This window comes from Bubalus kerabau, chromosome 15, assembly GCF_029407905.1.
Source record: "Bubalus kerabau isolate K-KA32 ecotype Philippines breed swamp buffalo chromosome 15, PCC_UOA_SB_1v2, whole genome shotgun sequence".
Taxonomy (NCBI): domain Eukaryota; kingdom Metazoa; phylum Chordata; class Mammalia; order Artiodactyla; family Bovidae; genus Bubalus; species Bubalus kerabau.
Window position 1 is genome coordinate 54,289,037 of NC_073638.1, and position 27,756 is coordinate 54,316,792.

Sequence of the window (27,756 nt, forward strand, 5' to 3'; positions counted from 1 at the left end):
AGCACCCTGGAAAGTTTTACATCAAAGAGCCAGGAACTTCTATGAGAAGAAAAGGGCCATTTGCAGCACTGAGAATAAATCTGTCCTGGCAGCAAAACACAGGTTTGGACCACCCACATCCTCCTCCCTTTCTCAGGAAAAGGGGGAAAGAAAAAGGAATGTGTGGAGCAGAAATGGTTTATTAGTTTTGGAAACCCTAGGGAACTGACTCTGTAGTGATTTTTCCAGCCTATTCTTAAAGACTGTACAACTCTGGCGGATGTGGGGTTAGGATGGCAGCTCCCACAAGAAGAGAAATGAGCTTTCCAACAGATCACAGGTCAATGGTGCCAATGAAAAACAACACCTACAGGAGGCAATGAGCTGATGCGCTGGACCAATGACACCAGCTCTGTATCTGGACACGATTCACGTCATAGTTGGACTTGACAGCAGATGGGAGAAGATAACAATCAAACTTCTTCCTTGACATTGGCAATATCATGGCAAGAGTTATGAATTGTTGAGAGTGCAAAAGAGTGACCTGCATTGACTATGAAGCCACTAAACATTTGTAAATGCAGCTGCTGCTGATACAGGTGAGAAACCGCCTCCTACATTGGAGATGATGATTTTAAAGTAGTCAGCGCATTGGAAAGAGTACTGAGGAAGAAATAGACTCAGGCTCTAATCTGACCTCTGTGAACTTTGTAACAAGTTAGGAATTCTTTGGAGATTCAGTTTACTCACATGAGAAATATGGAAATAATAAAACAACTGCCCTGCCTGACACATTCAGTCCTATTGGGAAGATGAAATAAATTAAGAGACATGAAAATGCTGAAAAAGTGGTAAAGCAGATATAAAGCATTATGCTTACTGTGATGAAAGGAGTGGGTCTCTTGCTTACTCCCCTACCTGGAAATAAGCGAAGGCCAGGTGATCCAAGGCATCCTCAAGACTTGCCTCATCCTCTGTCTTCCATTCTCCATAAGAGCCTCGGAAGAGACTGACGGCCTCCTCCAGCCATGGAATGGCATGGTAGTAATCCCCCATGTCATAGGCCACCTGCAGGGAACATAAGTACCATCACTAAAGTTGAGTCCACAGGTAGAGCAAGAAAATAACAATGCAAAAATGTGAGGGGCCTTTGAAACCCAGGAAGGCAAGTTTTCTTTCCAACTCATTTAAGTTAAATATGCTAAGCATCTATTATATACAAGACAACATTTAAAAAATTTATATTGTACTTCCTTGGTAGTCCAGTGGTTAAGAACCAGCCTGCCAATGCAGGGGACACGGCCCAGTCCCTGGTCTGGGAGGACTCCACATGTTGAGGAGCAGCTGAGCCTATGCGCCACAACTGCCAAGCCTATGCTCTGGAGCCCATACTGCAACTACTGAGGCCCACATGCTCTAGGGCCCATGCTTTGCAACAAGGGTATATGTGTGCTCAGTCGTGTCAGATTCTTTGCGACCCCATGGGCTGCAGCCCACCAGTCTTCTCTGTCCATGGAATTTTCCAGGCAAGAATACCAGGGTGGGTTGCCATTTCCTACTCCAGGGGATCTTCCTGACCCAGGGATCGAACCTGCATCTCTTGCATCTCCTGTATTGGCAGACACATTCTTTACCACTGCACTACCTGGGAGGCCACTGCAATGAGGGGTCTGCAGGCCGCAACTAGAGAGTAGCCTCCACTTGTCACAACTAGAGAGAGCCCAGGGGCAGCAACAAAGACCCAGCACAGCCAAAAATGGGAGGTGAGAAATACGAACTGAACTAACTAGAATCTGAGCAGAATGGCACGATTACTTGAAAGAAATATGTATGACGTGCTGTGGAGGCATAAAGAAAGGAGGAGACTTGAGAATCTCAGCAAGCTTCATGGAAGAAGTGCCACCTGAAGAATGGATATATTTAAGTGTAACTGATTCATTTGCTGTACTGAAGAAAATAGCACAACACTGTAAATCAACTATAATCCAATAATCCAATAAAGTGAAGTCGCTCAGTTGTGTCCGACTCTTTGCGACCCCATGGACTGTAGCCTACCACAATCTTCCGTCCATGGGATTTTCCAGGCAAGAGTCCTGGAGTGGGTTGCCATTTCTTTCTCCAGAGGATATTCCCAACCCAGGGATTGAACCTGGGTCTCCCACATCGTAGGCAGACTCTTTACCATCTGAGCTACCATGGACGTTATACTCCAATAAAAAATATAGAATTTAAGAAAAAAATGCCATCTGAGCCATCCTTAAACAAGGAAAAGAATTTCAATGAGCAGAGATTGGGATGAAGGGCATTTTATGATGAGTGAATGGTAGAAACAGAAGCCAAAATCAAGAATGTGTTCAAGTAGTATTGTGACTATAGTCTAAGGCAAAGTGAAGCAGGGAATAAACATAAAAAGGCTATATGGGCTTCACTAATTAGAGTTGTGACTGTCACGTTTTTAGGAAGATATCATTGGGAGCAATGTGACTAATGAATTAAATGCATTTATTTAATATTTACCGTGTTTATAATGTACGTGGAGATTCCTGCCTTAAAGAGCTTGCAATCAACCAAGGGGCACGTGAGTAAACCAGTAATTATGATACAATGCATTAGACACCTTAATGAAGGTGGACACTGGAATGCTATGAGAGCTCAGTGAATAGCTCTCATAGCTCGTTAAATGTCAGAAAATGGGGACTATGGCAACATGTACTAGACATAGCTCCTGTCTCCTAAGAGCTTACAGTTAACTAGAATACCAGACCCGCAGGTGGAATTTCCTGGAAATTGATGTCAGAAACAGCATGGAATTATAGAGTCACAGATTTGGAAGGCCTCTTGCAAAATGATCTAATTTAGGCATAATTCCCCACAGGCAGAAAAACAGCAGAACCTGGAGATACTGCAATTCTGCTGCCCAAACAGCAAGTTCATTCCTACCCCCATCTGCCATTAGCCTGCTGTGTCATCTTTCTGGTCCTTAAGTTTCCTATTTGAAAAACATTAATTTGAAGAATAACCAAAAAATGACTGAATTTTTCCTGCTAAGTTAACAATTTAATTAAGATTTCTATGAGGAACTTTAAGTCTTAGCAACATGGCAGACAGGTAACTGGAATCCATCCCTAATCACAAAGACTTAGAAATTTTGAATAAAATATAAAAAGTATTTAATCATATATTTTCTAGAAAGATTGGGAAATATCCAAGTACCAGAAATAAAAGAGAAGCTGAAAATCCAAGTAACAAGCTGATGAGCAGATGCTGAAGCTGCCTGGGATGGGGTGGGTGTTAGTCCTAGTAACCTCCATACTTAGTAATCTGAGGTTATAATGTTCACAGGAGGACAGTACATGAGCCTTTGTAGACCTCAAAAAACTTAAAAACTGGATTTAAGACACACTCATAAAACTGAAACCCATGAAAAACTACACTTTAAGGGAAATAATTGACCAGAAAAATAATCTATCCACTGCCACAAGGAGATAAGAAAGTTGGTTTGTTTCTGTCTGGTTTCAATTCAGAGAAATAGATAATGGAAACAACCTAAGTGTCTATCAATAGATGAATGAATGAATAAAATGATACACACACACACACACATAATTCAACCATTAAAAAGAATGAAATCTTGCCATTTGTGACAACATGGATGTACCTTGAAGCATTATGCTAAATTAAATAAGACAGAGAAAGACAAATATCATATGATTTCACTTACACATAAAATCTTAAACAAAAAAAGCAGAAACAAAAACCCCCAAGCCCATAAATATAGGACCCAGATTGCTTGCCAGAGGCCAGGGTAGGGTGTTGGTGAAATGAATGATGGGGGTCAAAGGGTATTAACTTCCAGTTATAAAATAAATAAGTCATGGGGATGTAATGTAGGGGGGAAAAAGAAAGGACTCTAAGACTAGTGATACCACAGAGTACCTGAAAGAAGAAAATCCAAAACTTTATGAAGGGATATTCCCACAATTCTGGGCAGAAAGACTCTATTTGGGGGGTGGGGGAGGAATCCTGCTAAAAATAAGCTCATGATCAAACATGATAAACTATGTCAGGAAATAACAGACCATGAGCGAGAGTCAACTGACACAACAGTGGAACAGAAGAACTAGACAATTAAGCATTTCAGAAGAAAAGACTGATCTGCTTTAAAATAATCAACAGAGGAGGGAATTGAGGGCATGTAGATAAAACAGACTTGTCTACATGTTAATAATTATCCACGTTTATTCTTCAACCCAGGTATTTAACCAAGAGAAATGAACACAAATGTCCACAGAAAGAAACATCATATAAAGCAGCAATGTTATTCCAGCTGATGCTGGAAACAAATCTAAGAATCCATCAATATGAAACTGATAAACAGTTTGTGGTGTATTCAAACAACAGAATACTATTCAGCAATAGCAAAGAATGAACTACTGATAAATGCTGCAGTCCATGGCGTGCTGCAGTCCATGGCGTCGTAAAGAGTTAGACATGACTGAGCGACTGAACTGAACTGATAAATGCAGCAACATGGATAAAATGTCACAGATACACGGTGCTAAGTGACTCAAGAGCACTTACTATTTGGTTCAGGACAGTGGTCGCTTGGTACCTGGGCAAGGGGAGAATACAAAGGGTTGGGGTGGTGAGAAGGAATAGGAGTGGGTGTTTGGCTATCTTTACATTCTTTTTTAAAAATCTGGAAAAAAAATCTGAAACAAATACAGCAAAATTTGAACATATATTCCATCTCAATTATAGATAAAATTGCTTATTTTATGTGTACTTTTATTATATTTGAAATGTTTTATCTTTCAAAATAAGTAAATACGGAAATGATGATTGTCAGTGAGACTTTCAGGAAATGACTTAACTGAATTTTCAACATATGGTTTTAGTCTCAGAAAAGCCTCACTAAGGAAGCATATATTGGTACCAAATATGGAACTGCTTTAACTGACTTCATTTTAAATTAGCCATGAACATGATGATTGAGCTTGATTCTATTAGGATCTCAGAAAAGGAAAAGTTATACATGGAGAGGCTTAGGGCAACCCACTCTGTGTTAATTTGGAGGATGTAGTCTCAAAACTTGGATTTAGGACACATGAGGCCCTCTCTCAGATTGGCTAACGAATACTGCAGGGGCTGGGGAAAATTCACTTTCCTGCAGTATGCATCTTCAAAATTAAAAAGGATTTACTCCATTACTTCCTGGGCAAAGCTAACAAAGAGTATATTGTAAAATAACCTCAAGTGTACTCAAAACTTCTGAACAAAGATCAGTTAAATATCTCACATGGAAGGTTCCTAAAGTCTATTTTCTCAAACAATTTTATGGCAATGTGGGGTTAGTTCTGGCTGCATCACTTGGATTGTGGGATCTTAGTTCCCTGACCAGGGATTGAACTCATGCCCTTTGCAGTGGAAGCATGGAGTCCTAACCACTGGATCACCAGGGAATTCCCAAATGGTTTGTTTTTTGGCACTACTTTAATTTAGTATCTCTAAGTGGCTAGGAAATGTTGCAAGGGATTTCATAAAGTCCCAGGAGGCTGAGTTTCCATGATCTTACCTTCACATCACCATCTCCTTTCCATTCCTGCATCCTTTGACCTTGCTTCTCCTTTCCACTTGGCTGTCCATCTACTGGTGGAGTGCTATGGTTATGGTGACCAAAGGGCTATTTTGCCCAAGATAGTCCCATTTTATGTCTGTCAGCCTGGCTAATAACACTTCCTTCACTCTCAAGAGTGTCTTAAGTATGTGATCACCCTAGCTATTACGGAGACAGCATGGGATTCAGAGTTAAAAGACACAGGTTCAAAATTTAGTTCTACTTAAACTTGTGTAACCTTAGGCAGGTCATTTACCCTCTTTGAACCTCAGTTTCTTCATCTCATCTGAAAATGGAGATAATGCCCAACTTCCAATTTTGCTGGCAGAATTAGAAATATGTATTAATAACAGCAATCAGAGTAGAGTGATTTTATCCCCTAGAAAGAGAGCTGAACAATCTGCCCTCTCTCTGAATACCATTACCTTGCCAACTTGGAAGCAGTCATCCCCGGTGAGGGAGAAAAGTCGCCTGGGACTGTACAAGTCAGTGACAGCAGAGCCTGTGACTCTCTGGAAGACGCCTCGGGCAAGTCCCTTCACATTGAGCATGTACACATCCTGCAGCCGCATCAGGGCCCTTGCTGCTCCCTCGAGGTCCTCAAAGGCTGGCAGGTCCTGCTCCACCCGCTCATAACCATCCTTGAGAGCTGTGGAGGTCACGAAAGCGTCAATCCACCACTCAAAAAACAGGCGGTGAGCATTTGATACAGCAAGGCATCATCACCTTAATTACTATAATCACTAAGCTCATAATATTTTCATGAGCAAAGATATGTTTTATCTGATTTTGTTCCCAGGGTAATAAAATCTTCTGAATGAGGAATAAACATTTCAGAGTAAAAACTAAGCATCTTTATCATGTTGTTCCATTCTATCTGTCTCCGGGAGTCTTGCCTTTTGAGGGGAAAACTTTTCTTCTTCTTAACTTCCCCAAAGTCGAGAAACTTCTTCAATTATGAAAATGAAAGTCACTCAGTCGCATGTGACTCTTTGCCACCCCGTGGACTATACAGTCCATGGAATTCTCCAGGCCAGAATACTGGAGTGGGTTAGCCTTTCCCTTCTCCAGTGGATCTTCCCAACCCAGGGATCAAACCCAGGTCTCCACATTGCAGGCAGAGTCTTTACTAGCTGAGCCCCAGGGGAAGCCTTTCAAGTACAAAGTAGAGTAAATTAGGAAAGTGATCTTACTACAGATAACACTGTAGTGGCAACTTAATAAAACAGAAATTAATAGACAACATCACTTTTACACATATGCAAATGGGATGATATAACCTATAGTTCTTCACAGGATTGGAGTGAAGATCAAATGAGATAACGGAGACACTTCCCCGGCAGTCTAGTGGTTAGGACTCCATGCTTCCACTGCAGGGGACACGGGTTCACTCCCTAGTCAGGGAACTAAGATCCCACATGCCATGCAGTTTAGCCAAAAAAGTATTTTTTAAAAAATGAGATAATGGATACAAAATTGCTTTATAATTATAATTGCATAAACATATTAACAAAAGAACCTAGTTCTTTGTAACAGAGCTAAGGAGATCAAGTAATACCTACCCACTTCATTATCCTTCATCACATCCCATCAGAATCTCTCTCCTTTCCACTGAGTCAGGAGATAGAATCTTCTCTTACCCTCCAGCCCTCCTCCTCATTACCTCGGATGTTCTCACTGGCCTCCAGACTATGTACCACATTCTTCCAGTCAGACTGTAGGCGTTTGATGAGAGTAAATGCAAGCAGAGGGTTAGACACAGGGGTTGCTGAATCTTCATGTAAAGATAGCACCTTGTGATAGAATCTGAAAGAGAGGGGTAGAATGACCTCACCCACTGATACAAGCGCTCTACCAAGTGAAGGCACATTTAGAGTAGCTAAAAATGAAATGCTGAACCCCTTGAGACTCATGTAATATTCTAAGCAACATGAACAAAGAGGATGAAAACTATCAACACAACAAAAGTAGGTTCACTCATTTGTTCCTTCAAGTCGGTCTCCATTGGTCAATCACTATATGTCAGGCATCATGCTAGATGCTCGAGAACCAAAGGCAAGAGAAGGTGGAGCTCTCAAGGAGGTTACAGATAAGAAAATCTTTTTTTCTCTCATTATTCTATAATCAAAACTTAGAATCTGATAGAAGCTTAAAAAACATTGTTGAATTAATTACGATAACTGTGGTACGTGCTATGAGAGAAGAGAGCATATAATGCTATGAAATGCTCTGGCAATCTGTAAGCAGGGCATCTGACCCAGGAGGGAGTTAGACGGTGTAAGGGAGGACTTTACGGAGGATATGGCACCTAATCTGAGTTTGGAAGGACTGGTTAAAATATTGATAGCTACTACTTATTGAGCCCTTACCATGTACTAGGCATCCTGTTAAGTGTTTTAAACATATTGTCTCATTTAATTCCTCCTGCCCCAACTGCTCAGAATAGATATTATCACGCACGTTTTACAGAACAGAAAGCTGAAACAAGGCTATGCTGTTGGTAAACAACAAAGCCAGGAATGAACTGAAGCCTGGCTGACTCTGAAGCTGGGGTTCTTGACTGATTTTGCCATACTGTTTCCCATGGAGTCAGAACAAAGAAGGGAGGAGAGTGGGTTTTTTGAGCCAAGAGGGACCAATGTATCTAAAGGCGCAGAGGCTTGACATATATTTAATCATTCAGTAAGTCATTTTCTAGAAGTCAAACTCCATGCTGGAAGCTGGGGATAAAAAGGCAAGACAGGGTCCAATGATCAAGAATTTCATGAACAAGAAAATAGCTGATTTCTCATCACTTTTTTTTTTGGCCACATCGTGCAGTGTGTAGGATCTTAGTTCCCCAACCAGAAACTGAACCTGGGCCACATCAGTGAACCAGGGAATTTCCTCTTATCACCCTTTTCCTAAGTTCAATATATATTTCTATGAAAGAATGAATGAAATATATTCTTCTATGAGCTAGGTACAAAATTTTGAATAAGACAATAACCTTGATCTCAAAACATTTGAGATCACAAATAATTACATTACAACCCCAGATGCAACCCCAGATTTAAGAACAAAGCTTAGAGGAAGGTACACAGATCCGCCACAGCAGATCACAGTAGGTATCACAGAGGAGATAATAAACTGAGACTGATGGGTAAAAGCAAATAATGAGGAAGGGAGAAGGAGGTCTCCTTCCAGGAAGGCAGAGACAGTTCAACATGTGTAAAAGTACAGAGAGAAGCAGTAGGGAAATTACAAACTGTTGAGTATTGCTGGAGCACGCAGTGTATTAGGAGGATGGGGAGACTAGACTGGAGAAGCAAGGAGTAACTCATATACCTTGCTGAGAAATCTGGGTTCTGCCTGAGTGCAATTAGGAGTAGCAAAAAGTTTTAAGTGAGAGTGGGATGGACTATGATATGTTACATATAGAAATCTGTGAGAGGGTGAGGAGAAGGGGTTAGAAGTGGCAGGGTTACTACCAGAGCAGAAAGACCAGTTAGGAGGCCATTTCAAGGCTGTAAGCAAGAGATAGGACAGTCTGAACCAAAACAGTGATGTGGGGGCAGAGAATGGAATGGTTTCAAGAGATATTTAGGAAGCAAATCATACAGAAACTGGTGAAGGTTGTAATGGGGAATGAACAGGTGTGTTACTCAGCATGCTGCCAACCTTTCTGGTTTACCAACGTTTGCAGTAAAGGGGCAGAAATGTAGGGGCCAGAAGTGATGATCTTTTTCATTAATTTCTCTCCTTCTCAATGTCCTATAAGAGTGTTCCTACAATTAAGAGAGAACTGTTTACTTTCCTGGCATACTATGGTTATCCCATTTCTAATTCCCTACTGGGATTTATATTATTGAAACTTATTAGTTACAGTAAGACAGACTTAAGAGTTCTAGTCCTGCCCTCTAAGACTTTTTCCCTTTGTTTTAAACATTATTTTCAAAAACAATACAATAACAACAATAGAAATAAAAGAAAAAGTGCGTGGTGCAAAGTGAATGTATGAAGAGCATGTGAGAATAGAAGAATTTTCTGGCCAGAGTGGAGGACTTCAGTGAGTCGAAAGGGATGGAAGTGAGGAATAGAGGGAGTGGTGGGGTGGGGGGAAGGTGCAGGATTTCAATCCCTTGAAACAGTCTGACTTAAGGATTTCTCAAGGGTGAGGCCTCAACTATAAACACAGCCTGAAACAGAATAGTTGCTTTGGGTAGAGATGCTTCTAGTGAGCCAAATATTCAATTCAAGCATAAACTAAGACAAATAGTCTGCTCCTGGGTGCCCCAGGGAGGAAACAGGAAGCCTGTTAAGTCCCAGGATATCTCTGATCCCCAAGACAGGGGGGGTTTAAAATTAAACCTACTCAAGGGTTTTAAAACTAAACCAGCCTCCAGGGTGTAGGACTTTTTTTTAATACCCATTATTTTCTGCTTCAGCTCCATATGGAACTACTTAGTGAAAGATATTCCACTGCTAGACGAAAATACAAGCCGAGACTCAGGCTTGAGTTCAGACTGAAGGGTAAGTGTCCAGGGACAACTGAGGCTGAGTGGCAGGGATTCTACAAGACAGTTGCATGGAGAGGAGCTGGGAGGAGACGTGAGAGGTATCCTACCCAGCCTCTAGCTATCCCTCAGTTTCCTCTCCTATAAAATGGTAAACCTGGTCTAGTCTAGAAGATCTCTATGGATGCTTTCGGCACAACCATTCTGTTCTTTCTTTCCATCACCTTTTCCACAATTGAATAAACAAACTCCTCACCTGGTGCTTGAGACCTAATGTATCGGGTTGGCCAAAAAATAACATCTTGATGGAAAAACCTAAGCGAACTTTTTGGTCAACCCAATATAACAAGCCTCGGAGGAAACTGAGGTGCAAAGGAAGCATGGCAGAGGGGTGAAGATCAAAGGTACCATCTCCTTGTTCTCTTCACATCCCACTTTGTATTACGGCGTCAATTTATTTAGGACAGAGGTTTGATCTCTACTGAAGAACATAATTCAATTCAATGTTCATGTACGTCATCTTTCTGTCACACAAAGAAAAAAGAAAAAACCTATCAATAGATATCTGAGGCTGGTTTGGAATCCAAACGTTGGCCCTGTGCCCAGCCTCTAAGCCAATAGCTGGTTTTTAGAGACCGAGTTACTGGACGCTGAATTCAAACCTCAGGGTTTCCTAAACAGCTTTTTTGCTTTAACAAATGCTGCTGAGAGTGGAAAATCAGATCCTTTCCTTCAAGAATCTGCACATAAAAGCTGCAACCCAATCCCTGTATTAAACATAGCCTGGGACAGGTTACCCAACCACAATACATGGGCTGTTTTAATTCAATATGTTTTTCCTTTGGAATTCAGAAATGGCTTTGTATCAGTTCTCCTGAGACATTCTGAATGCTTAATTCCTAGCATAGAAGTCATTGCTGATGATACTACTTTCTAAATCTTGATACTTTTTAAAAACTGCAACAACAAAAGAAGCTAGGGGTTAACTATCTAAATATTATATGATGAGTATACATAATACTATATTAGTACATAGCTATATATATTGTAACTAGTATAATTTTTATTCATCAATTTGGGGAAGGGAGTATAGTTTCAATATCAAAAAATATTTAATTTCTAACTAAAAATTCAAAGAATTATCAACTTAGGCCCCTTAGAAATAACATCTCAAGTTACATTAGATCACCAGATTGCAAGTATAGGAAAATGAGCAGGAACTGCCAGAATTCTTGTTTTAAAAAGCAAATATTTCACCAGGTTTTAGAGCAGTGACTAGAGAACAGACAGTCTCTAAGTTATCAAACTAAGCTTTCTGGAATTAAATGTTCATAAGTCATATGGGAAGAGACTCTAGAATTTTTCTGAGTCTTTCTTTTTTATTATCTGGGCTCTCACAATCCTAGCTACTGTGTAGAACCAAAAGTTGTGTCTAGCTTCACCAGCAAGTCTTAAACAACAATCATAAAGAATTAACATTTGTAGAGCAATTACTACTTTCCTTTATATGGTGGTTAATGCTTCCAACAAACCATGTTGGTAGGTACTATTTTTATCATCATTTTACAGATTAGGAGACTAATTCTTAAAGAGGTAAAGGAACTTGCCCAAGGTCAGAGCCAAGCATTCTAACAAACGTTACATTCCTGAATCCAGACTCTTAACCACTATGTACTCCAGCTGCCCATTAAACCTCAACAGCTATGGGGCTTGGTCAGCATCCTGGCATATCATACAAAGCAAGCAGTAGGGACATTATAGCGTGATAGAAAGAAACAATCAAAGGAACTATGTCCTAGTCCTAGCTTTGCTACTTACTTTTTGCTGTTGTTTAGTCACTAAGTCATGTCTGACTCTTTGTGGCCATATGGACTGGAGCCTGCCAGGTTGCTCTGACTGTGGGATTTCCCAGGCAAGAATACTAGAGTGGGTTGCTACTTCCTGCTCCAGGGGATCTTCCCAACCCAGGGATCGAACCGGTGTCTCCAGCATTACAGGTGGATTCTTCACCACTGAGCCACCAGGAAGTCCTTGCTACTTACTAGATTTTATAATCTTGGATTACGGTACTTCAATTGTAGGTTTCACACTTTTAAATGATTTCTCATTTGCTTACAAGAGTAATACAAACCTATTTCAAAACACTGTGTGAGAGAGAATCAAATGAGATAAGGTTTGTGCAAGACCTCCCACTGTGACAAGTGTGTGACAATGGCAATGGTGAGACGATGGTAAAGGAGACCGGCATGCAGGTTGGCGGGGGGAGTTCTAGCCAGCCACTCGGATCAACATCCCTAGCTCGCTCTTCTGACTCTATTCCCTATTAAGCCTGGCATCAGGATTCTGACCCCCATCTCAATCTGAGCCACCCAAATAAAGAGATTAGTAGTATGAGAACAAGCACACAGGCAGCAGGGAGCATGGTGGTGCTTCAAATCAAAGGAAAAAGTCTCCTCTATTTCCACCAATGAACTTGGACTCCAATGAATACGGATTATGAACAAAATGAATTTTTTTTTTTTTTGGTCACACCATGCGGCTTGCAGGATCTTAGTTCTCCCTATCAGAGATTGAATCCTGGCTCCCACCAGCAGAAGTACAGAGTCCTAACCACTGGACCATCAGGGATTCCCCAAATTAAATTATTTTACTCTGTAAATATGGGTCCACAGAATACCAGGCAACAATGCTACTCCAAAGAATGACAAGAATTATTAAAATTATCATTTATTGTTATAATTGGGCTTCCAAGGCAGCGCTAGTGGTAAAGAATCCGCCTGCTAATTTGGGAGACGGGCAGGAGACTTGAGTTCAATCCATGAATCAGGAAGATCCCCTGGAAAAGGAAATGGCACCCCACACCAGTATTCTTGCCTGGAAAATTCCATAAGCAGAGGAGCCTGGAGGGCTATAGTCCATGGGCCGCAAAGAGTCAGACACAACTAAGCAACTGAGCACAGCAGATTATTATAATTAATACACATGTATATACACTATATAGTATATGTGTGTGTGTGTGTGTATTATCAAGCTATTTTTGGCCACACCATGCACCTTGTGGGATCTTAGCTTGTGAGATCAAACTAACAGTAAATTTAAACAGGCATACAACTGCTTATATACAAGCTACATGCTTAACAGCATGTACCAAATTACATCATCATTCAGTTACCACTGAGTCACAAACAAGATCTCTCACACATACTTCCTCACACTCACTGACTCTTCTACATGGGCTCTCCCACATAGCCATGGTGGCCCTCACACCTTCTTCCCATATGCCCTGGAAGCAGTATTACTACCACATACACTCACTCATAGTTTTATAAGCAGCACACTGTGAGATAACCCTCTGTTGTCCCAGCTCAGCTGAGGGTCACAGGATATTTACATAGCATTAAATATTCAAGTAACTATATGGTTACACCCATTTCTCACTTTGTGAGTTTCTCAGTTTCCCAAAAGAAGGTGCACAGCACATATTCATACCACGGTGTTATATCCACTCATTTATCTTTCACTGTTTGAGAGAGTCAATACATGATTACCGTGCCTCAGTGTTCCAAGTCTTACAGTAGAGTTTGTTGATTGTATTTTCAGTTTCAGTTCAGCTGCTCAGTCATGTCCAACTCTTTGCGACCCCATGGACTGCAGCACGTCAGGCCTCCCTGTTCATCACCAATTCCTGGAGCCTACTCAAACTCATGTCCATTGAGTCGGTGATGCCATCCAATCATCTCATCCTCTGTCGTCCCCTTCTCCTCCTGCCTTCAATCTTTCCCAGCATCAGGGTCTTTTCAAATGAGTCAGTTCTTCACATCAGGTGGCCAAAGGATTGGAGTTTCAGCTTCAGCAACAGTCCTTCCAATGAATATTCACGACTGATTTCCTTTAGGATGGACTGGTTGGATCTCCCTGAGTCCAAGGGACTCTCAAGAGTCTTCCCCAACACCACAGTTCAAAAGCATCAATTCTTCAGCGCTCAACTTTCTTTACAGTCCAACTCTCACATCCATACATGACTACTGGAAAAACCATAGCTTTGACTAGACGGACCTTTGTTGGGAAAGGAATGTTTCTGCTTTTTAATATGCTGTCTAGGCTGGTCATAACTTTTCTTCCAAGGAGCAAGCATCTTATAATTTCATGGCTGCAGTCACCATCTGCAATGATTTTGGAGCCCCCCAAAATAAAGTCTCTCACTGTTTCCAATGAAACATTTCCCCATCTATTTGCCATGAAGTGATAGGACCGGATGCCATGATCTTAGTTTTTGAATGCTGAGTTTTAAGCCAACTTTTTCATTCTCTTCTTTCACTTTCATCAAGAGGCTTGTTAGTTCTTCTTCGCTTTCTGCTGTAAGTGTGGTGTCATCTGCATATTGATATTTCTCCCAGCAATCTTGATTTCAGCTTTTGCTTCATCCAGTCCAGCATTTCTCATGATGTACTCTGCATATAAGTTAAACAAGCAGGGTGACAATATACAGCCTTGACATATTCCTTTCCCGATTTGGAACCAGTCTGTTGTTTCATGTCCAGTTCTAACTGTTGTTTCTTGACCTGCATACAGATTTCTCAGGAGGCAGGTTAGGTGGTCTGGTATTCCTATGTCTTTAAGAATTTTCCACAGTCTGTTGTGATCCACACAGTCAAAGGCTTTGGCATAGTCAATAAAACAGAAGTAGACGTTTTTCTGGTTGATTGTATAGCAAAACAGTATTGGCTGAGCATCTAGTAGTATGTACTACACTCAGCATCTCCAAGCATCAAGTATGGTTTTGCCCAGTGGTTTTGTTTTCCTGCTGTCAAATACTTTCATACACATATACATCTCAGTTACAGTATTTAGAATTCTTATGTGTGTGTAAAGAGAAGACATCTCAGATTAACAATCATGATATTACAGACTCCAAGCTCTTAGAGGGCAGGGTAGGTTCTTGTTCACCATTCTCTCCCCAGTGCCCGGAACAGTGCTTGGTTCACAGTAGACACTCAAACATATATGTTGAATGAACTGATAAACCCGAAGCATTATTCCTATAGAGACCTGGACAATTACTTGGCATGACATCCATAGGGTCGTGCCCCCCAGTCACAATGACATGTAAATCTCATACATAGTCACAGAATGTCCCCCCATACTAAACATCAGTTCCCTGGGTCACATGGTCAACACACGTGTGGCTACAGTGTCACCGTATTCTCTCCGCTTCACTCTCTCAGGGTCGCTGTGTCTCTGTAACAGAACCTGGGGGCTCACACAGCTTGACTCAGTACCTTGTGAAGCTCTACTCCACCCCACTGTCGCTCCACCGCACGTTCCCACAGCGGACCAACTTGGCGGTGTGAGGCTGGATGGGGGTGCCGCTGCGTGTGTGCGAGGCACGGAGTCTGAGGTCCTACGCAGTGTGACACGGTGTCTCAGGGTGCCCCTCAAGATGACGATGGCTCTGGGGAGTCACACTGGGCCACGGTACCTTGGTCTCCGGGTTGGACACCGCGCCCGAAGTCCCAGCAGGGTGACCACGAACCTGAGTTACCCCCGGCCCTGCGGTACAAAGTCTGGGCCTCGTCCGTCCTCCGAGACTCAGTCTCTCCGGCTCACACCCCGCCCCCCGGTCCCCTCACCTGGTCAGGTCCCGCAGCCGCGCCTCCTCCCCGCGCAGGTAGCTCCGCAGCAGTCCCAGCAGCCGGCGCTCGGGCGCCAGGGCGCGCGCCACACTGGTCAGCGCCGAGAATGTGTCCCCGCGCGCCGCGACCTCGGCCGGGTCCCCTGCCCGGAGCGCCAGCACCGCCAACAGCGCCGCCAGCCGCGCCGCGGGGCCCATCGCCGGCGCTAGCGCGCGTCCTCTCTGAGCGTCTCGCCGGGCACTGCTCTCGCCGCTCCGCCCCCGCCCGGCCCTGGGCCCCGCCCCCGACTCCTTGCTAACCCCTCCTCTCGCTCTCCACCCCCACCTTCCTGCCCCTCGGACTGCATGTGGGCTGCCTGCAACCTCAGTGTCCCCCGCCGTCCCCCAATCACATCCCTGGGGAAGCATTTCCACTGTGCCTATTTCACACTTGGGGAAATTAAGGCAACGGGTGTGGTGAGGAATGAATTCATCAGTCTATGGCTGTACAACGTCATTCAAAAATATTCACTCCCTGGATCAAGGGGTGGAAATACAGAAACATCCCTGGATTCTGATGGACAAATCAGGAGAGTAAACGTTGTGGTATGGTAACAGCGGTGTGAAAAAAGAGCTGTGACAGACCAGCGGGGAGGAGAACACGCAGGACCTGACGTCTGAACTATCTCCAAAGATGAGTAGAATTTTGACCGGAGGTAAGGAGGGTGAAGGCCATTAGGGTCAGTGCGTGACAAATCTAGGACCTACAACCGAAACTTCTGGGGTCCTAGGTCATTGCTCTGCAATACATACCCATGGTCATTTAAGCAAACAAAAGTATTGTTAATCCTACTACTTACCCTTTCCCCCTATTCCCAGGCAATGTTGATTCACTCATTCATTCATTTAACAAATATTTAGCACATGTTCTACTGCAAGGGAGGGATGGGCTTTCCTGGAGAAGGTACTTACGTATACCAAGGTTTGAAGATGGAAAATAGTTTGAGTTGCAGAAATGGTGAGAAATTCCTTGGGGCTGGGACTGTCAGATTGTGAAGGGGTTTTGCATGTCATACTAAGAAATTTAGGCTGTTCACTATGAAAATCCAGTGGAAACCTTTTCTTTTTTTTTTTTTAACCTCCGTCTCACCTCCCTCTGCATCCCACCAGTGGAAGTTTTTAAGGGCATTAATAGTCGTCCAGTGACTGAGCAAGGTGAGGGAATAAAACCCAGTTATTTAGGTCCAACATGAGACAGCTCTGACAGGATCTAGTCCTCCTGCCACATAGACCAAGGCTTTGTCAAGCTTCTTTGACCTCTTCCTCTGCCCTTTCTGCTTTTCCTGTGCTTTCACAGACCCTGATCCCTAGCAATATCTTGCACTTCAAGCATCATCTCAGCATCTGCTTCTGGACAACCCAACCTGTAACAGCAACACAATCAACATACACAGCTGATAAGTGTAGAGCAGTAACCTGAACCCAGGTGGTCTGGGTGTGGGTACCGTTTTCTTAATTGCTACCAGAGGCAGATTTACCATGAAGCTTTTGAAGCTTAAGCTTCAAGGCCCCTAACTTACACAAATCCTTTCGAATACCCTCAGGATTGAAGGGTGGCAGACCCAACATTATTTTCTTATTGTTATATGTATTTGTAAAATTTGCAAAATAAAGATATTTTAACCACAATTGTTTAAGTTTTCTCTTTCCACTCTGACTTCTTTATCAGTTCGGTTCAGTCGCTCAGTCGTGTCTGACTCTTTGCGACCCTGTGAATCGCAGCACGCCAGGCCTCCCTGTCTATCACCAACTTCCAGGGTTCACTCAGACTCATGTCCATCGAGTGAGTGATGCCATCCAGGCATCTCATCCTCTGTCGTCCCCTTTTCCTTCTGCCCCCAATCCCTCCCAGCATCAGAGTCTTTTCCAATGAGTCAACTCTTCGCATCAGGTGGCCAAAGTACTGGAGTTTCAGCTTTAGCATCATTCCCTCCAAAGAACACCCAGGGCTGATCCTCAGAATGGACTGGTTGGATCTCCTTGCAGTCCAAGGGACTCTCAAGAGTCTTCTCCAACACCACAGTTCAAAGGCATCAATTCTTCAGCGCTCAGCTTTCTTCACAGTCCAACTCTCACATCCATACATGACCACTGGAAAAACCATAGCCTTGTCTAGACGGACCTTTGTTGGCAAAGTAATGTCTCTGCTTTTGAATATGCTGTCTAGGTTGGTCATAACTTTTCTTCCAAGGAGGAAGCGTCTTTTAATTTCATGGCTGCAGTCACCATCCCCTTATGGTGGCAATGTTGGAATGGCTAAGGGTCTGTATTTGCAACTGAGTAGTCACTCCAGTACTGTTGCCTGGAAAATCCCATGGACGGAGGAGCCTGGAAGGCTGCAGTCCATGGGGTTGTGAAGAGTCAGACACGACTGAACGACTTCACTTTTACTTTTCACTTTCATGCATTGGAGAAGGAAATGGCAACCCACTCCAGTGTTCTTGCCTGGAGAATCCCAGAGATGGGGGAGCCTGGTGGGCTGCCGTCTCTGGGGTCACACAGAGTCGGACACGACTGAAGCGACTTAGCAGCAGCCGCAGCAGCAGTCATCTTAGCCTGCTTTCTGCTCATAGAAGGTTGAGCATTGTAGTAGGAAGAATAATGCCCCCCCCAAGATGCTAATGTCCTAATTCCTAAAGCCTGTGACTGTGGTGCCTCACATAGCAAAAGGAAATTTGCAAGTGTGATTCATTTAAGGATCCTGAGATGCCCCAGTTACATATTCACTTATTTGACATCAGTATGGGCTCATGAATTTCACTGAGTGAATTATAATTCATTACTTGCTTATTTTGAAACTCAAATTGCCCTAGAGTTGGCCAGTGGTAGCCCCTGAGAGACTTCACTTTCACTTTTCACTTTCATGCATTGGAGAAGGAAATGGCAACCCACTCCAGTGTTCTTGCCTGGAGAATCCCAGGGACGGGGGAGCCTGGTGGGCTGCCGTCTATGGGGTCGCACAGAGTCGGACACGACTGAAGCGACTTAGCAGCAGCCCCTTCAATATGGCTCCTGTGTCCTTTTGATATGTTCCCTTTTTTCCTTGAGGACTTCCATACTTTATTACTTCCAAGATATTCCAACTTGTCTGTACTTTCCCTTCTCCTGTCCTGGAATCAAGCATTCCCCCCATGAGCCCTGCTTGTATTCAGAAACCAAGATCTGGGTGCTAGGTATGCTCATTGCAACTGGAATGTCTCTGCTCCCGGGTCCTTTTGGCAGACAGAACTAGATAATTATATATAACTTTGTTAAAATTAAAAATTGACATATATATAAAAAATTGAGATATAATTTACATATGATATATAAAATTGAGATATATATAAAATTGAGATATTTGAGATATATATAAAAATTGAGATATATATAAAAAATTGAGATATAATTTACATATGATAAAAATCCACATTTTTAAAGTGTATAATTCATTTATTTTTACCATAGTCACAAGGTTGTACAACCACGACCACTATTTAACTCTAGAACATTTTCTTCACCCCCCCCAAAAAAAATACCCATTAGCTGTTACTCTATCCCCTTCCCATGTGACAAACACCAATCTACCTTTTGTCTATATGGATTTACCTACTATAGGTGCTTCATATAAATAGTTTCCCTTTGATATTATTGAACAGTAAATGAAATTATTTCCTTAATTTCACTTTTTTAGATTGTTCAGTGTTCGTATATAGAAATACAATTGATTTTTGTATACTGATCTTGTATCCTGTGACTCTACTGAAATTACTTATTATGTCTAATCGTGTTTGTGTGTGTAATCCTTATGATTATATACAAGAAAGATCAAAACATTGGAAAATGAAGTTTATTTCCTCCATGTGAATCTAGATGCTATGTCTTTTTTACTAATTTATCAACACTTTGCTAGAACTTCCAGTGTAATGTTGAATAGAAGTGACAAGAGAAGATATCCTTGTCTTATTTCAGATCCTGGAGGGATAGGTTTCAGTCTTTCACCATTAAGGATGATGTTAGCTGTGGGGTTTTTGTCAATGCTTTAACTAGGTTGAGGGAGATCTTTTCTGTTCCTAATTTTTTAAATGTTTCTGTCAAATATGTTTTCTGCATCTATTGAGATGATCATATGGTTTTTATTTTTTGTATTAATATTTTTTATTATAATGATTGATTTTGTTTGTTAAACCAACATTGCACTCTGGGATAAACCTTGTTCTTTGTTGCTGGATTCAGCTTGCTGTTTGTGCTTCACTGAACTTCTCACTTGGCTTTTGTCAAATCTGGGAAATATCCATATATTATTTCTTCAAATATTTCTTTTTCAAAATCTTCTGGAATTATGATGACATAAATTAGGTACTGCATCACAGGTCATTAAGGCTCTGTTCATTTTTCAAAAATCTTTTTCCCTCTGTTTTTCAGATTAGATGATTTTAATGGATTTATCTTCAAGTTCAGTGAGTTGTTCCCTTATCAGGTGTATTCTGCTGTTGAATAAATTGTGAATTTTTTAGTTTGGTTTTTGTATTTTCATTAGGCTCCTGTTTATATCTCTTCTTTCTTGACATTTTCTACCTTTCCATTCACTTCAAGAGCGTTAACCTTTACTTCTTGGAGCATTTTATAACAATCTTCAATCATTTAAACATTTGTGTTATCTTTTCCTTGACATTTGTTGATTGTCTTTTCTCATACTAATGGAGATTTTCCTGGTTCTTTATATGCTGAATAACATTGGATTAAATACTAAAAATGTTCAATGTATTCATGCGTGCTAAGTTGCTTCAGTCATGTCTGACTCTTTGCAACCCTATGGACTATAGCCCTGCAGGCTCCTCTGTCCATAGGGATTCTCCAGGCAAGAATACTGGAGCGGGTAGTCATGCTGTCCTCCAGGGGATCTTCCCGACTCAGGGATTGAATCCATATCTGTCTTATGCATTAGCAGGCATGTTCTTACCACTACTGGGTTTCCCCAGTGGCTCAGATGGTACAGAATCTGACTGCAATGCAGGAGACCTAGGTTCAATCCCTGGGTTGGGAAGATTGCCTGGAGAAGGAATGGCAACCCACTCCAATATTCTTGGCTGGAGAGTTCCATGGACAGAGGAGCCTGGTGGTCTATAGTCCATGGGGTTACAATGAGTCGGGCATGACTGAGGAACTAACACTTTAACTTTCATACCTCCAGTTACCACTAGTGCCACCTAGGAAGCCCCAGACATTTTGAATATTATGTTATAAATGTCTAGATTTCATTTAAATCTAACGGATAATAGTAATTTTTTTTCACTGTTTGTTTTAGCATGTAGCTCACCCAGTTTGATTCAGAAGTACTGACCTGCTTCTGTGGTTCCAAAATGTCATCCAGTTTTCAAAGTTTCTGCCATGTTATTCAGATTTGTCCCAGGTGTACGCCACCCAGTGGCCAGTTTCAGATCTGGACAGTGGTCTATTCCATACCCGGTACCCAAGTACATGGTATGCTATTTGGCATCAGACTGATGCTTGCACAGTTCAGGGGTGAGGTCAGAAACTATGGGCTGTTCTCCTGAGCTCCTCCCTCTCTTGTGATTTCTCTGATACTTTCCAGTCTTTTGAAACCCCCACTTTTGAGCCCTCTGGCCAAAAAGCTTGGAGGTTCAGTTCCTCTTCTCTCCTGTGTATTTTTCATGTGTCTGGGGCCAAGTCACAGGAGGATAGAGGGAGGAAAAAATTCAACAGGGGTTTACCCCACCCTACTGGGATTGTTGAAAGAAAAAATTACAGCATTATTTTATGTGGTTTTAATGTGCACGAATAGAATACATAAGATAACTTAAGTGCCGTCTATGGGTTCGCACAGAGTCGGACACGACTGAAGCGACTTAGCAGCAGTAGCAGCAGCAGGCACTCACGACCACCACTTCCATTGTGGCCCATCACTGCAGGATTGCCTGGTGGGTGGGGTGCAGGAGGACAGAGAACAAAAGGTAAAAAACAAGTGGATGTTACCCCCCACCCAGCCCCTCCACATCAATGTGAGGGCCCTCTTTCCCTGTTCTTGAGCCAGAGCTAGAGGGCTTCCCCTGTAGCTTTCCCAGTCCTCACCCTGGGGTCCACTTACAGATTTAAGGCTACTGAGGATCAAAAAGAGGAAACTCACTACCAGTTCAGCAGTGCTTCAAATTCTGGCCTTTCCCCCCAGTCTGACTACAGAGTCCTCAAATGCCTGCTCTATTCTGTCTAGATTTTATAGCTGCATTCAGTGGGCAAGACATCTTCCAACAAACAGAATTTCCTACATTATAACATTTTATTTTAATTCTGCATCACAGAGAACTTTAAGTCACTCTAAATAACAACAGGGTTCCAAGTTTGACTAAAGCCAAACTGAATTTTAACTAAATTATATTACAAAGACAAATAATTATGTGACAATAGAATCGATCTTTTCCAAGGGAGCTAAGTTTGTGAGGTTCAATTTTTGTTCCTGTTTGGTATTCAGCAAGGTGTTTTTGTTTGTTTTTTTTACTTGCATTATTACACAATTTCTATTTCAGAATGTTAAAAACTAAAAAATGATGTTAGCGTTAAAGAAATGTTACTATTATTTTAGTTTTTTTAAGTGCAAAAATAGAAAGTTAAAGAAGAAATAAAAGGATCGAGGAAAAGATCATGACTTTCAAAATAAATATCAAGGCAGAGAAGAGAAAGGCTTTCCCAGAAATCATCATCAGCTTCATGTCATGCCACTCTCCCCTGCTCACTCCACACCAGCCATGTTGGCCTTTGGCCTTTTCATTTCCTGCTCCTGCCAACCTCTTTCCTGATTCATGGGTAATTTCTGACTAACTCCTACTCATCCTTTGACTCATTTCCTCAAGAATCTTTCATTTGCTTGCAGATTAGGGTCGAATCCTCATAATATTCAAAACACCCCTATATTTTCCCTTGGTAGCACTTATTACAATTGTAATTTCTTTTTTATATAATTCATGTCTATCTATTCCACCAGAGCATAAGTTTCATGTAGGCAGGGCTGTGCTTAGCAGAGTACCAGGCAATAGTGGGAACTCATTTAAAAAGAATGAATAGAGCAAATAGAGCATTCAAAATAATCCTACTACTTAAGCTGTTTATTGAGGGTTCTCTGTGTGACGGTCCTTTGCCAGGTCTTTTCTAATATTCATCTCCTTTATCCTCACAATAAGCCTACAAGGTATGTATTGTTCCTTTGCATTTTATGGTTGGGAAAACCGTAGTTCATTGAGATTAGTGATTCAGCAGCAAGATGGCAAAGCCTGAAATTGAACCCAGGGTCTCCAGTTCTCAGCTGAGTATTCTTTCCACTACATCATTACTTCAGGTGCTCATTACCAGCTCCTGGCTCAGTCTCCCTTCAAGAAGCGTTTCTGGGACACTCATGTCTCATTCTCTTCTCCTTTGTGTTATGAAAGGATTAAACCAATAGACTGATGTTTCTACAAGTGTGGTCCACAGTACATCTGCTCCAGAATCATAAGGGGGAAAGTGGATGTGCTTAGAAGACATAGTGCTGCCAGACTCATCGAATCAAAATGTAGGAGAAGGGGAGGCGAAGTCCAGGACTCCTTTTTAACAGGCTCATGAGGTGATTCTTGTGCACATTTAAGTTGAGAACGCTTCCTTAGGTGATTTCCAAAGTTCCCTCCAGCTCTGACAGTCTTTTCTTCTAAGACATTGAATTTGGAGGCCAGGCTTCTATAGCCCTATCATATTTTCCAGAGCTGTGAACTCAATACATACTGTTTTTCGTAAATGAATACATTTGAATTTGGAAGACAGATTCAAGTGCCTGCTTGGGTATTTACCAGCTGTGATTCCTTGGGAAAATGACTTCACCTCTTGAGCCTTAGAGTTATCATCTTTTAAGATGGAAATCATAACAACAACCCCTATTTTGGCTTCTAGTAGTTGGTGTGGAAGATAAATTAAATCATGTTTTTCAAACCTCTTGTGATTCCAAGTTGAAGAACCACTACGGGTATAAAATAGACACCAAGAGAGGTTACTTCAGTCCTTCAAATTTGCAGATGGCCGTTATAGCTCTTTCAAATGGACAGAATAGGGAGTGTATTCTAACACAAAACAACCACTACATCTCTGAAAATTTCCTTGAAAAGACCCTACTTGCTCTTTTATAGAAACCCAATTTTTTTAAGAAACCTGAGGTATTCCTATAGCGCCCCCTGGTGAAATTTAGAAGCCAATTCAAACCCATAATCCTTGTCAAACACTTGTATTTGCTTAGAAACAAGATTAATTTCTCAGTGTATGTATCTCTTCTCCAATAGACTAGGAGATTTTTAAAAAACTATTTATTTATTTATGGCTATGCTGGTCTTCGCTGCTTTGCACGGGCTTTCTCTGGTTGTTGTGAGCGGGGTCTACTCTTTGCTGCTGTTAAGGGCTTCTCATTGCAGTGGCTCCTCCTGCTGGTGAGCACAGGCTCTCGGTGCGCGGGCTTTGGTAGTTGCAGTACGTGGGCTCAGTCGTTACAGCACGCGGGGTCTAGGGCGCGCAGGCTCAGCAGTTGCAGCTCACAGGCTTAGCTGCTCCATGGCTTGTGGAATCTTCCTGGACCAGGGACTGAACCCGTGTCCCCTCCACTGGCAGGTGGATTCTTATCCACTGTGCCACCAGGGAAGCCCCTAGACTAGGGACTAGCTTTTTGTGGAGTGTCTCTTTGTCCCCAGAGCCTACCACTCATCCATTCATTCATTTAACCATTACTGAGCATCCATTGTGCCAGGTGCTGTTCCTGGTAACCAGCAATAGAGCAGAGGAGCCAGATGACTTCCCTGTCCTCAGAGTCCTTATGGCAAGGATGAGAGACAGACAAGTAAACAGTCAAGAACAACGATGACATATGCCATGTAGGGGGAGGTCCAAAGAACTATGGTAGCCATTTGGCTAAAAACCAATGAACAGTTTTGAGAAAAAAACACAGCACATGGAGGGATGCATGGCAAAAATGAGGCATGAAGTAAAAGCAGGAGCCAAATGATGAAGGGCCTACTCTTAAGTTTACTTTTACACTAAGGTCAATGGGAAGCAACTGAACAGTTTTAAGTAGAGGAATGATGCAATTAGATTTTTGTTTTTTAAAGATCATTCTGACTATAGTGGGAAGAACTGATTGGAGGAGGCAAGGCCACAGGCAGAAAGACCAGTTAGGAAGCTGCTGCATAATCCAGGTGAGAAATGAATGTTTAGTTAGGAGGTAGGTGTACATGGGAAGCTTTAAATGTATGGGTAAAATTCCATGTCTTTCTCGGAGTGGTAGGTACAAAAGTATTATATTCTTTATATTTTACACTTAAGTTACATAAATTCTTTAGTATATATGAAGCTATTCATTTAAAGTCAAAGAAGGGGACGACAGAGGATGAGATGGTTGGATAGCATCACCAACTCAATGGACATGAGTTTGAGTAAACTCCAGGAGTTGGTGATGGACAGGGAGGCCTGGCGTGTTGCGGGTCCATGGGGTCGCAAAGAGTCGGACATGACTGAGTGACTGAACTGAACTGAACTGAAAACTGACAAAATAATATCATATGTGTGCGTGTATATATGTACACATAGATAAATTTAAAAATTTGGAAGGGAAGGACACAAAAAATTCAAGAGGAGGATGGCCTCTGAGAAGGCAAAGTAGACTATAAAGACAGCCATGATCCTTATTCCTCCCTGTATCCACACCCTTTATGGTGTGAGCTTGCATCTCCCTCCATTAAGGAGTCAGTTTCCCCTTATTATTTTCTTTAGCCAATGAAATACAACAAAAGGGACAACGTGCCAATTTTGAGCCTAGGCCTCAAGAGGCCTTGCATGCTTCAGTCCTGTATTTTGGAACCCCATGCAGGCACCCATATGAACAAGTCTGGGTTCACCTGCTGGAGCATGGCAGAGCTTGGCTGACCCAGCTGAGACCATCGTGAGCTAACCAGCACCCAGGCGACTTGACTTGGCAGCTGACCTTCATCTGATAAGTGAACCCAACTAAGACCAGAAGAACCAGCCTGCTGATCCCAGTCCAAACTTCAGAACTGTGAGATATATAAATAATTGTTTTAAGTCACTAAAGTTGTGGGTAGTTTGTTTTGTGGCAAAAGTTGACTGTTATAGAACTGGTGTCTGAAATGCTGCTTTAAAAAAAAAACACACACAAAATTCATGGCATTGGCTTTGGGATCAGGGATGGGTGGAGACTGGAAAACTGGCAAGTAAACAGTGAAATCTGGGAAAATGAGAGGAAATTGTGACTGGCTAGAAAAATGGTAATCTGTGTTTTATAGTGGCAAAACAATTGGCAAAACTGTTGCCTGTGGTAACTAGGGGAAGATGGGAGAAAATACTAAAATTTTGATTCAACTAAGGAAATTTCTAGGGAGAATGTTGTGTCAGTTGGGTGCTCCCAACTGGGTGTGATAACCTTGTAACAGGAAGAGAGGTATGAATTAAAGAAAGAACTGGCCTGCCTGAAACATGAATTTAGAGAGAAGAGAGAGGGCCAGGACTTACTATGTTAAAAAATAAAACTTCATCTTGAAGCTCTCTAGCCAGCAAAGAATTCTTATGGGGAAATATAGCCTGGAGATGTGACTCATACCAAAGGTGTGGCTGTAACACACTTTGTAAAGACCTTTGAGAGAATTAAAGTGATGTCTAGTAGACTCCTAGACAAAAAGACTTCTTGAAATCTTAAGAGCAATATCCATCGAAACCTAATGCCAAAATAGCAATGATAAAGTTGAGAGATGTCTCAAAAACGATTGGGTGAATGTGGCATTTGGAGTATGGAGTAGACTACAGTCAGGTACATAGAAGACCCACAAAAATTTTAAATTGGTTACACATGTGAGAGTATCACCAACCTGAACTAAAAGGGACTTAAATAATTCGAATTGCCACTCAGCTGCCAATATGGACCACTTCTTCAGAAGTAGCCAAGGAAGGTGATGGACAAAGCATAGTCTAGAGGGCAGAGCAAGAAGCACAGAGATCAATAGACTAGGGAAGTATCCCCAGGGAGCAGAATTTAGGCCTCAGCAAGGAATACTCCCTCTCCCAGGAGAGGGGACCTGACAAACTTCGTCAACTTGGAGTCCAGAACTGCCTCTGTTTAAGGATGACTATGTATCTCTCATGCTTTTCCTTCTTGAATAGAAATGTCTGCTGTCTTTTAAATACATAGGTATCAAGATCAGAAAGAACAACATTCATCAAGTCACCTACAAACCTGATGTAGATTGTAAGATCCTAGACTTCCAGCCTGATGACATAACAGCAAGAGACTTTTAGGGGTTCTGAAATGGACGTAAGCGTATTTTGCCTGTGGAAGGAATGTGAACAATTACAGTCACAGAGTATATACTGTGATGGATTAAAAAAATGATCACTATCTTTCAATCCTCCTTGAATCCATACTCTTGAGTTGTGACCCTGCCATTCCTCCCATCAAAAGATGGAGACGATTTCTCCATTCCTTAAATCTGAAGTGGGCTTGTGACATTCTTGGCCTATGGAATGAAGCAGTGGCACTATTAAGCCTCAAGATGCATGTTTCAGTTCTTCTTGAAATCCTGTGTGGCTCTGAAGCTTAGAAAGGTCTGGCCTAAACACATAGACTTGTATGTAGGTCACCAACTTCAGAGTGATAGTTGGAACTTCGGACATTTCACCCAGAAAAAGTGTGTAAAATCTATGCCATTGGCTGAGATCAGAACCTATTTTCCAGTCTCTGCAGGATGCTTCTTCCTGCTTTCTTCTTGTTGTCTCCTGTGTCTGCAAGGTCTTTCCTCTTTTCTCTACCTCTAGCTATTCTTTCAAGGCTCCCACCAATTGTTTAGAGCCCTTCCTGGATCCAGCAAAGCTACCCCTCTATTCCTGCAGCATTCTATACTTACTTTTACTACTGCAATTCTATTGCATTGTAATTGTTTTTGTCTTTTAAAATATGTGGGTTATGTCTTACCAACTTTTTG

At 42.0% G+C, this 27,756-nt stretch overlaps 1 protein-coding gene and 1 long non-coding RNA gene across 5 annotated transcripts in view; one reads left to right on the forward strand and one right to left on the reverse strand.

The window, feature by feature from the left end:
- P4HA3 (prolyl 4-hydroxylase subunit alpha 3) overlaps positions 1–15,958 on the reverse strand; it is a 72,792-nt gene extending 56,834 nt beyond the window's left edge. For 2 of the 3 annotated variants that reach the window (XR_008703085.1, XM_055549071.1), the window contains exons 1-4: positions 15,723–15,958; positions 7,260–7,402; positions 6,022–6,245; positions 898–1,047 (exon numbers count right to left, since the gene is read on the reverse strand). Coding sequence is in view for 2 of the 3 variants with exons in the window: in XM_055549071.1 (XP_055405046.1) it covers positions 898–1,047; positions 6,022–6,245; positions 7,260–7,402; positions 15,723–15,922 (717 nt within the window). In the remaining variant the exon portion in view is untranslated. Of the gene's footprint in view, positions 1–897; positions 1,048–6,021; positions 6,246–7,158; positions 7,403–15,722 lie in introns of those variants that run through there. The other variant, XM_055549073.1, reaches the window with a different exon arrangement.
- Positions 15,959–16,053: 95 nt separating this feature from the next.
- On the forward strand, positions 16,054–27,142 carry LOC129628267 (uncharacterized). Of its 2 annotated transcripts, XR_008702750.1 has the most exons (3): positions 16,054–16,419; positions 25,635–25,820; positions 26,967–27,142. It is a non-coding gene; the product is annotated as an uncharacterized LOC129628267 (long non-coding RNA). The 2 variants fall into 2 exon arrangements; XR_008702749.1 differs by lacking the exon at positions 26,967–27,142 and having other exon boundaries at positions 25,635–25,855.
- Positions 27,143–27,756: the final 614 nt, after the last annotated feature.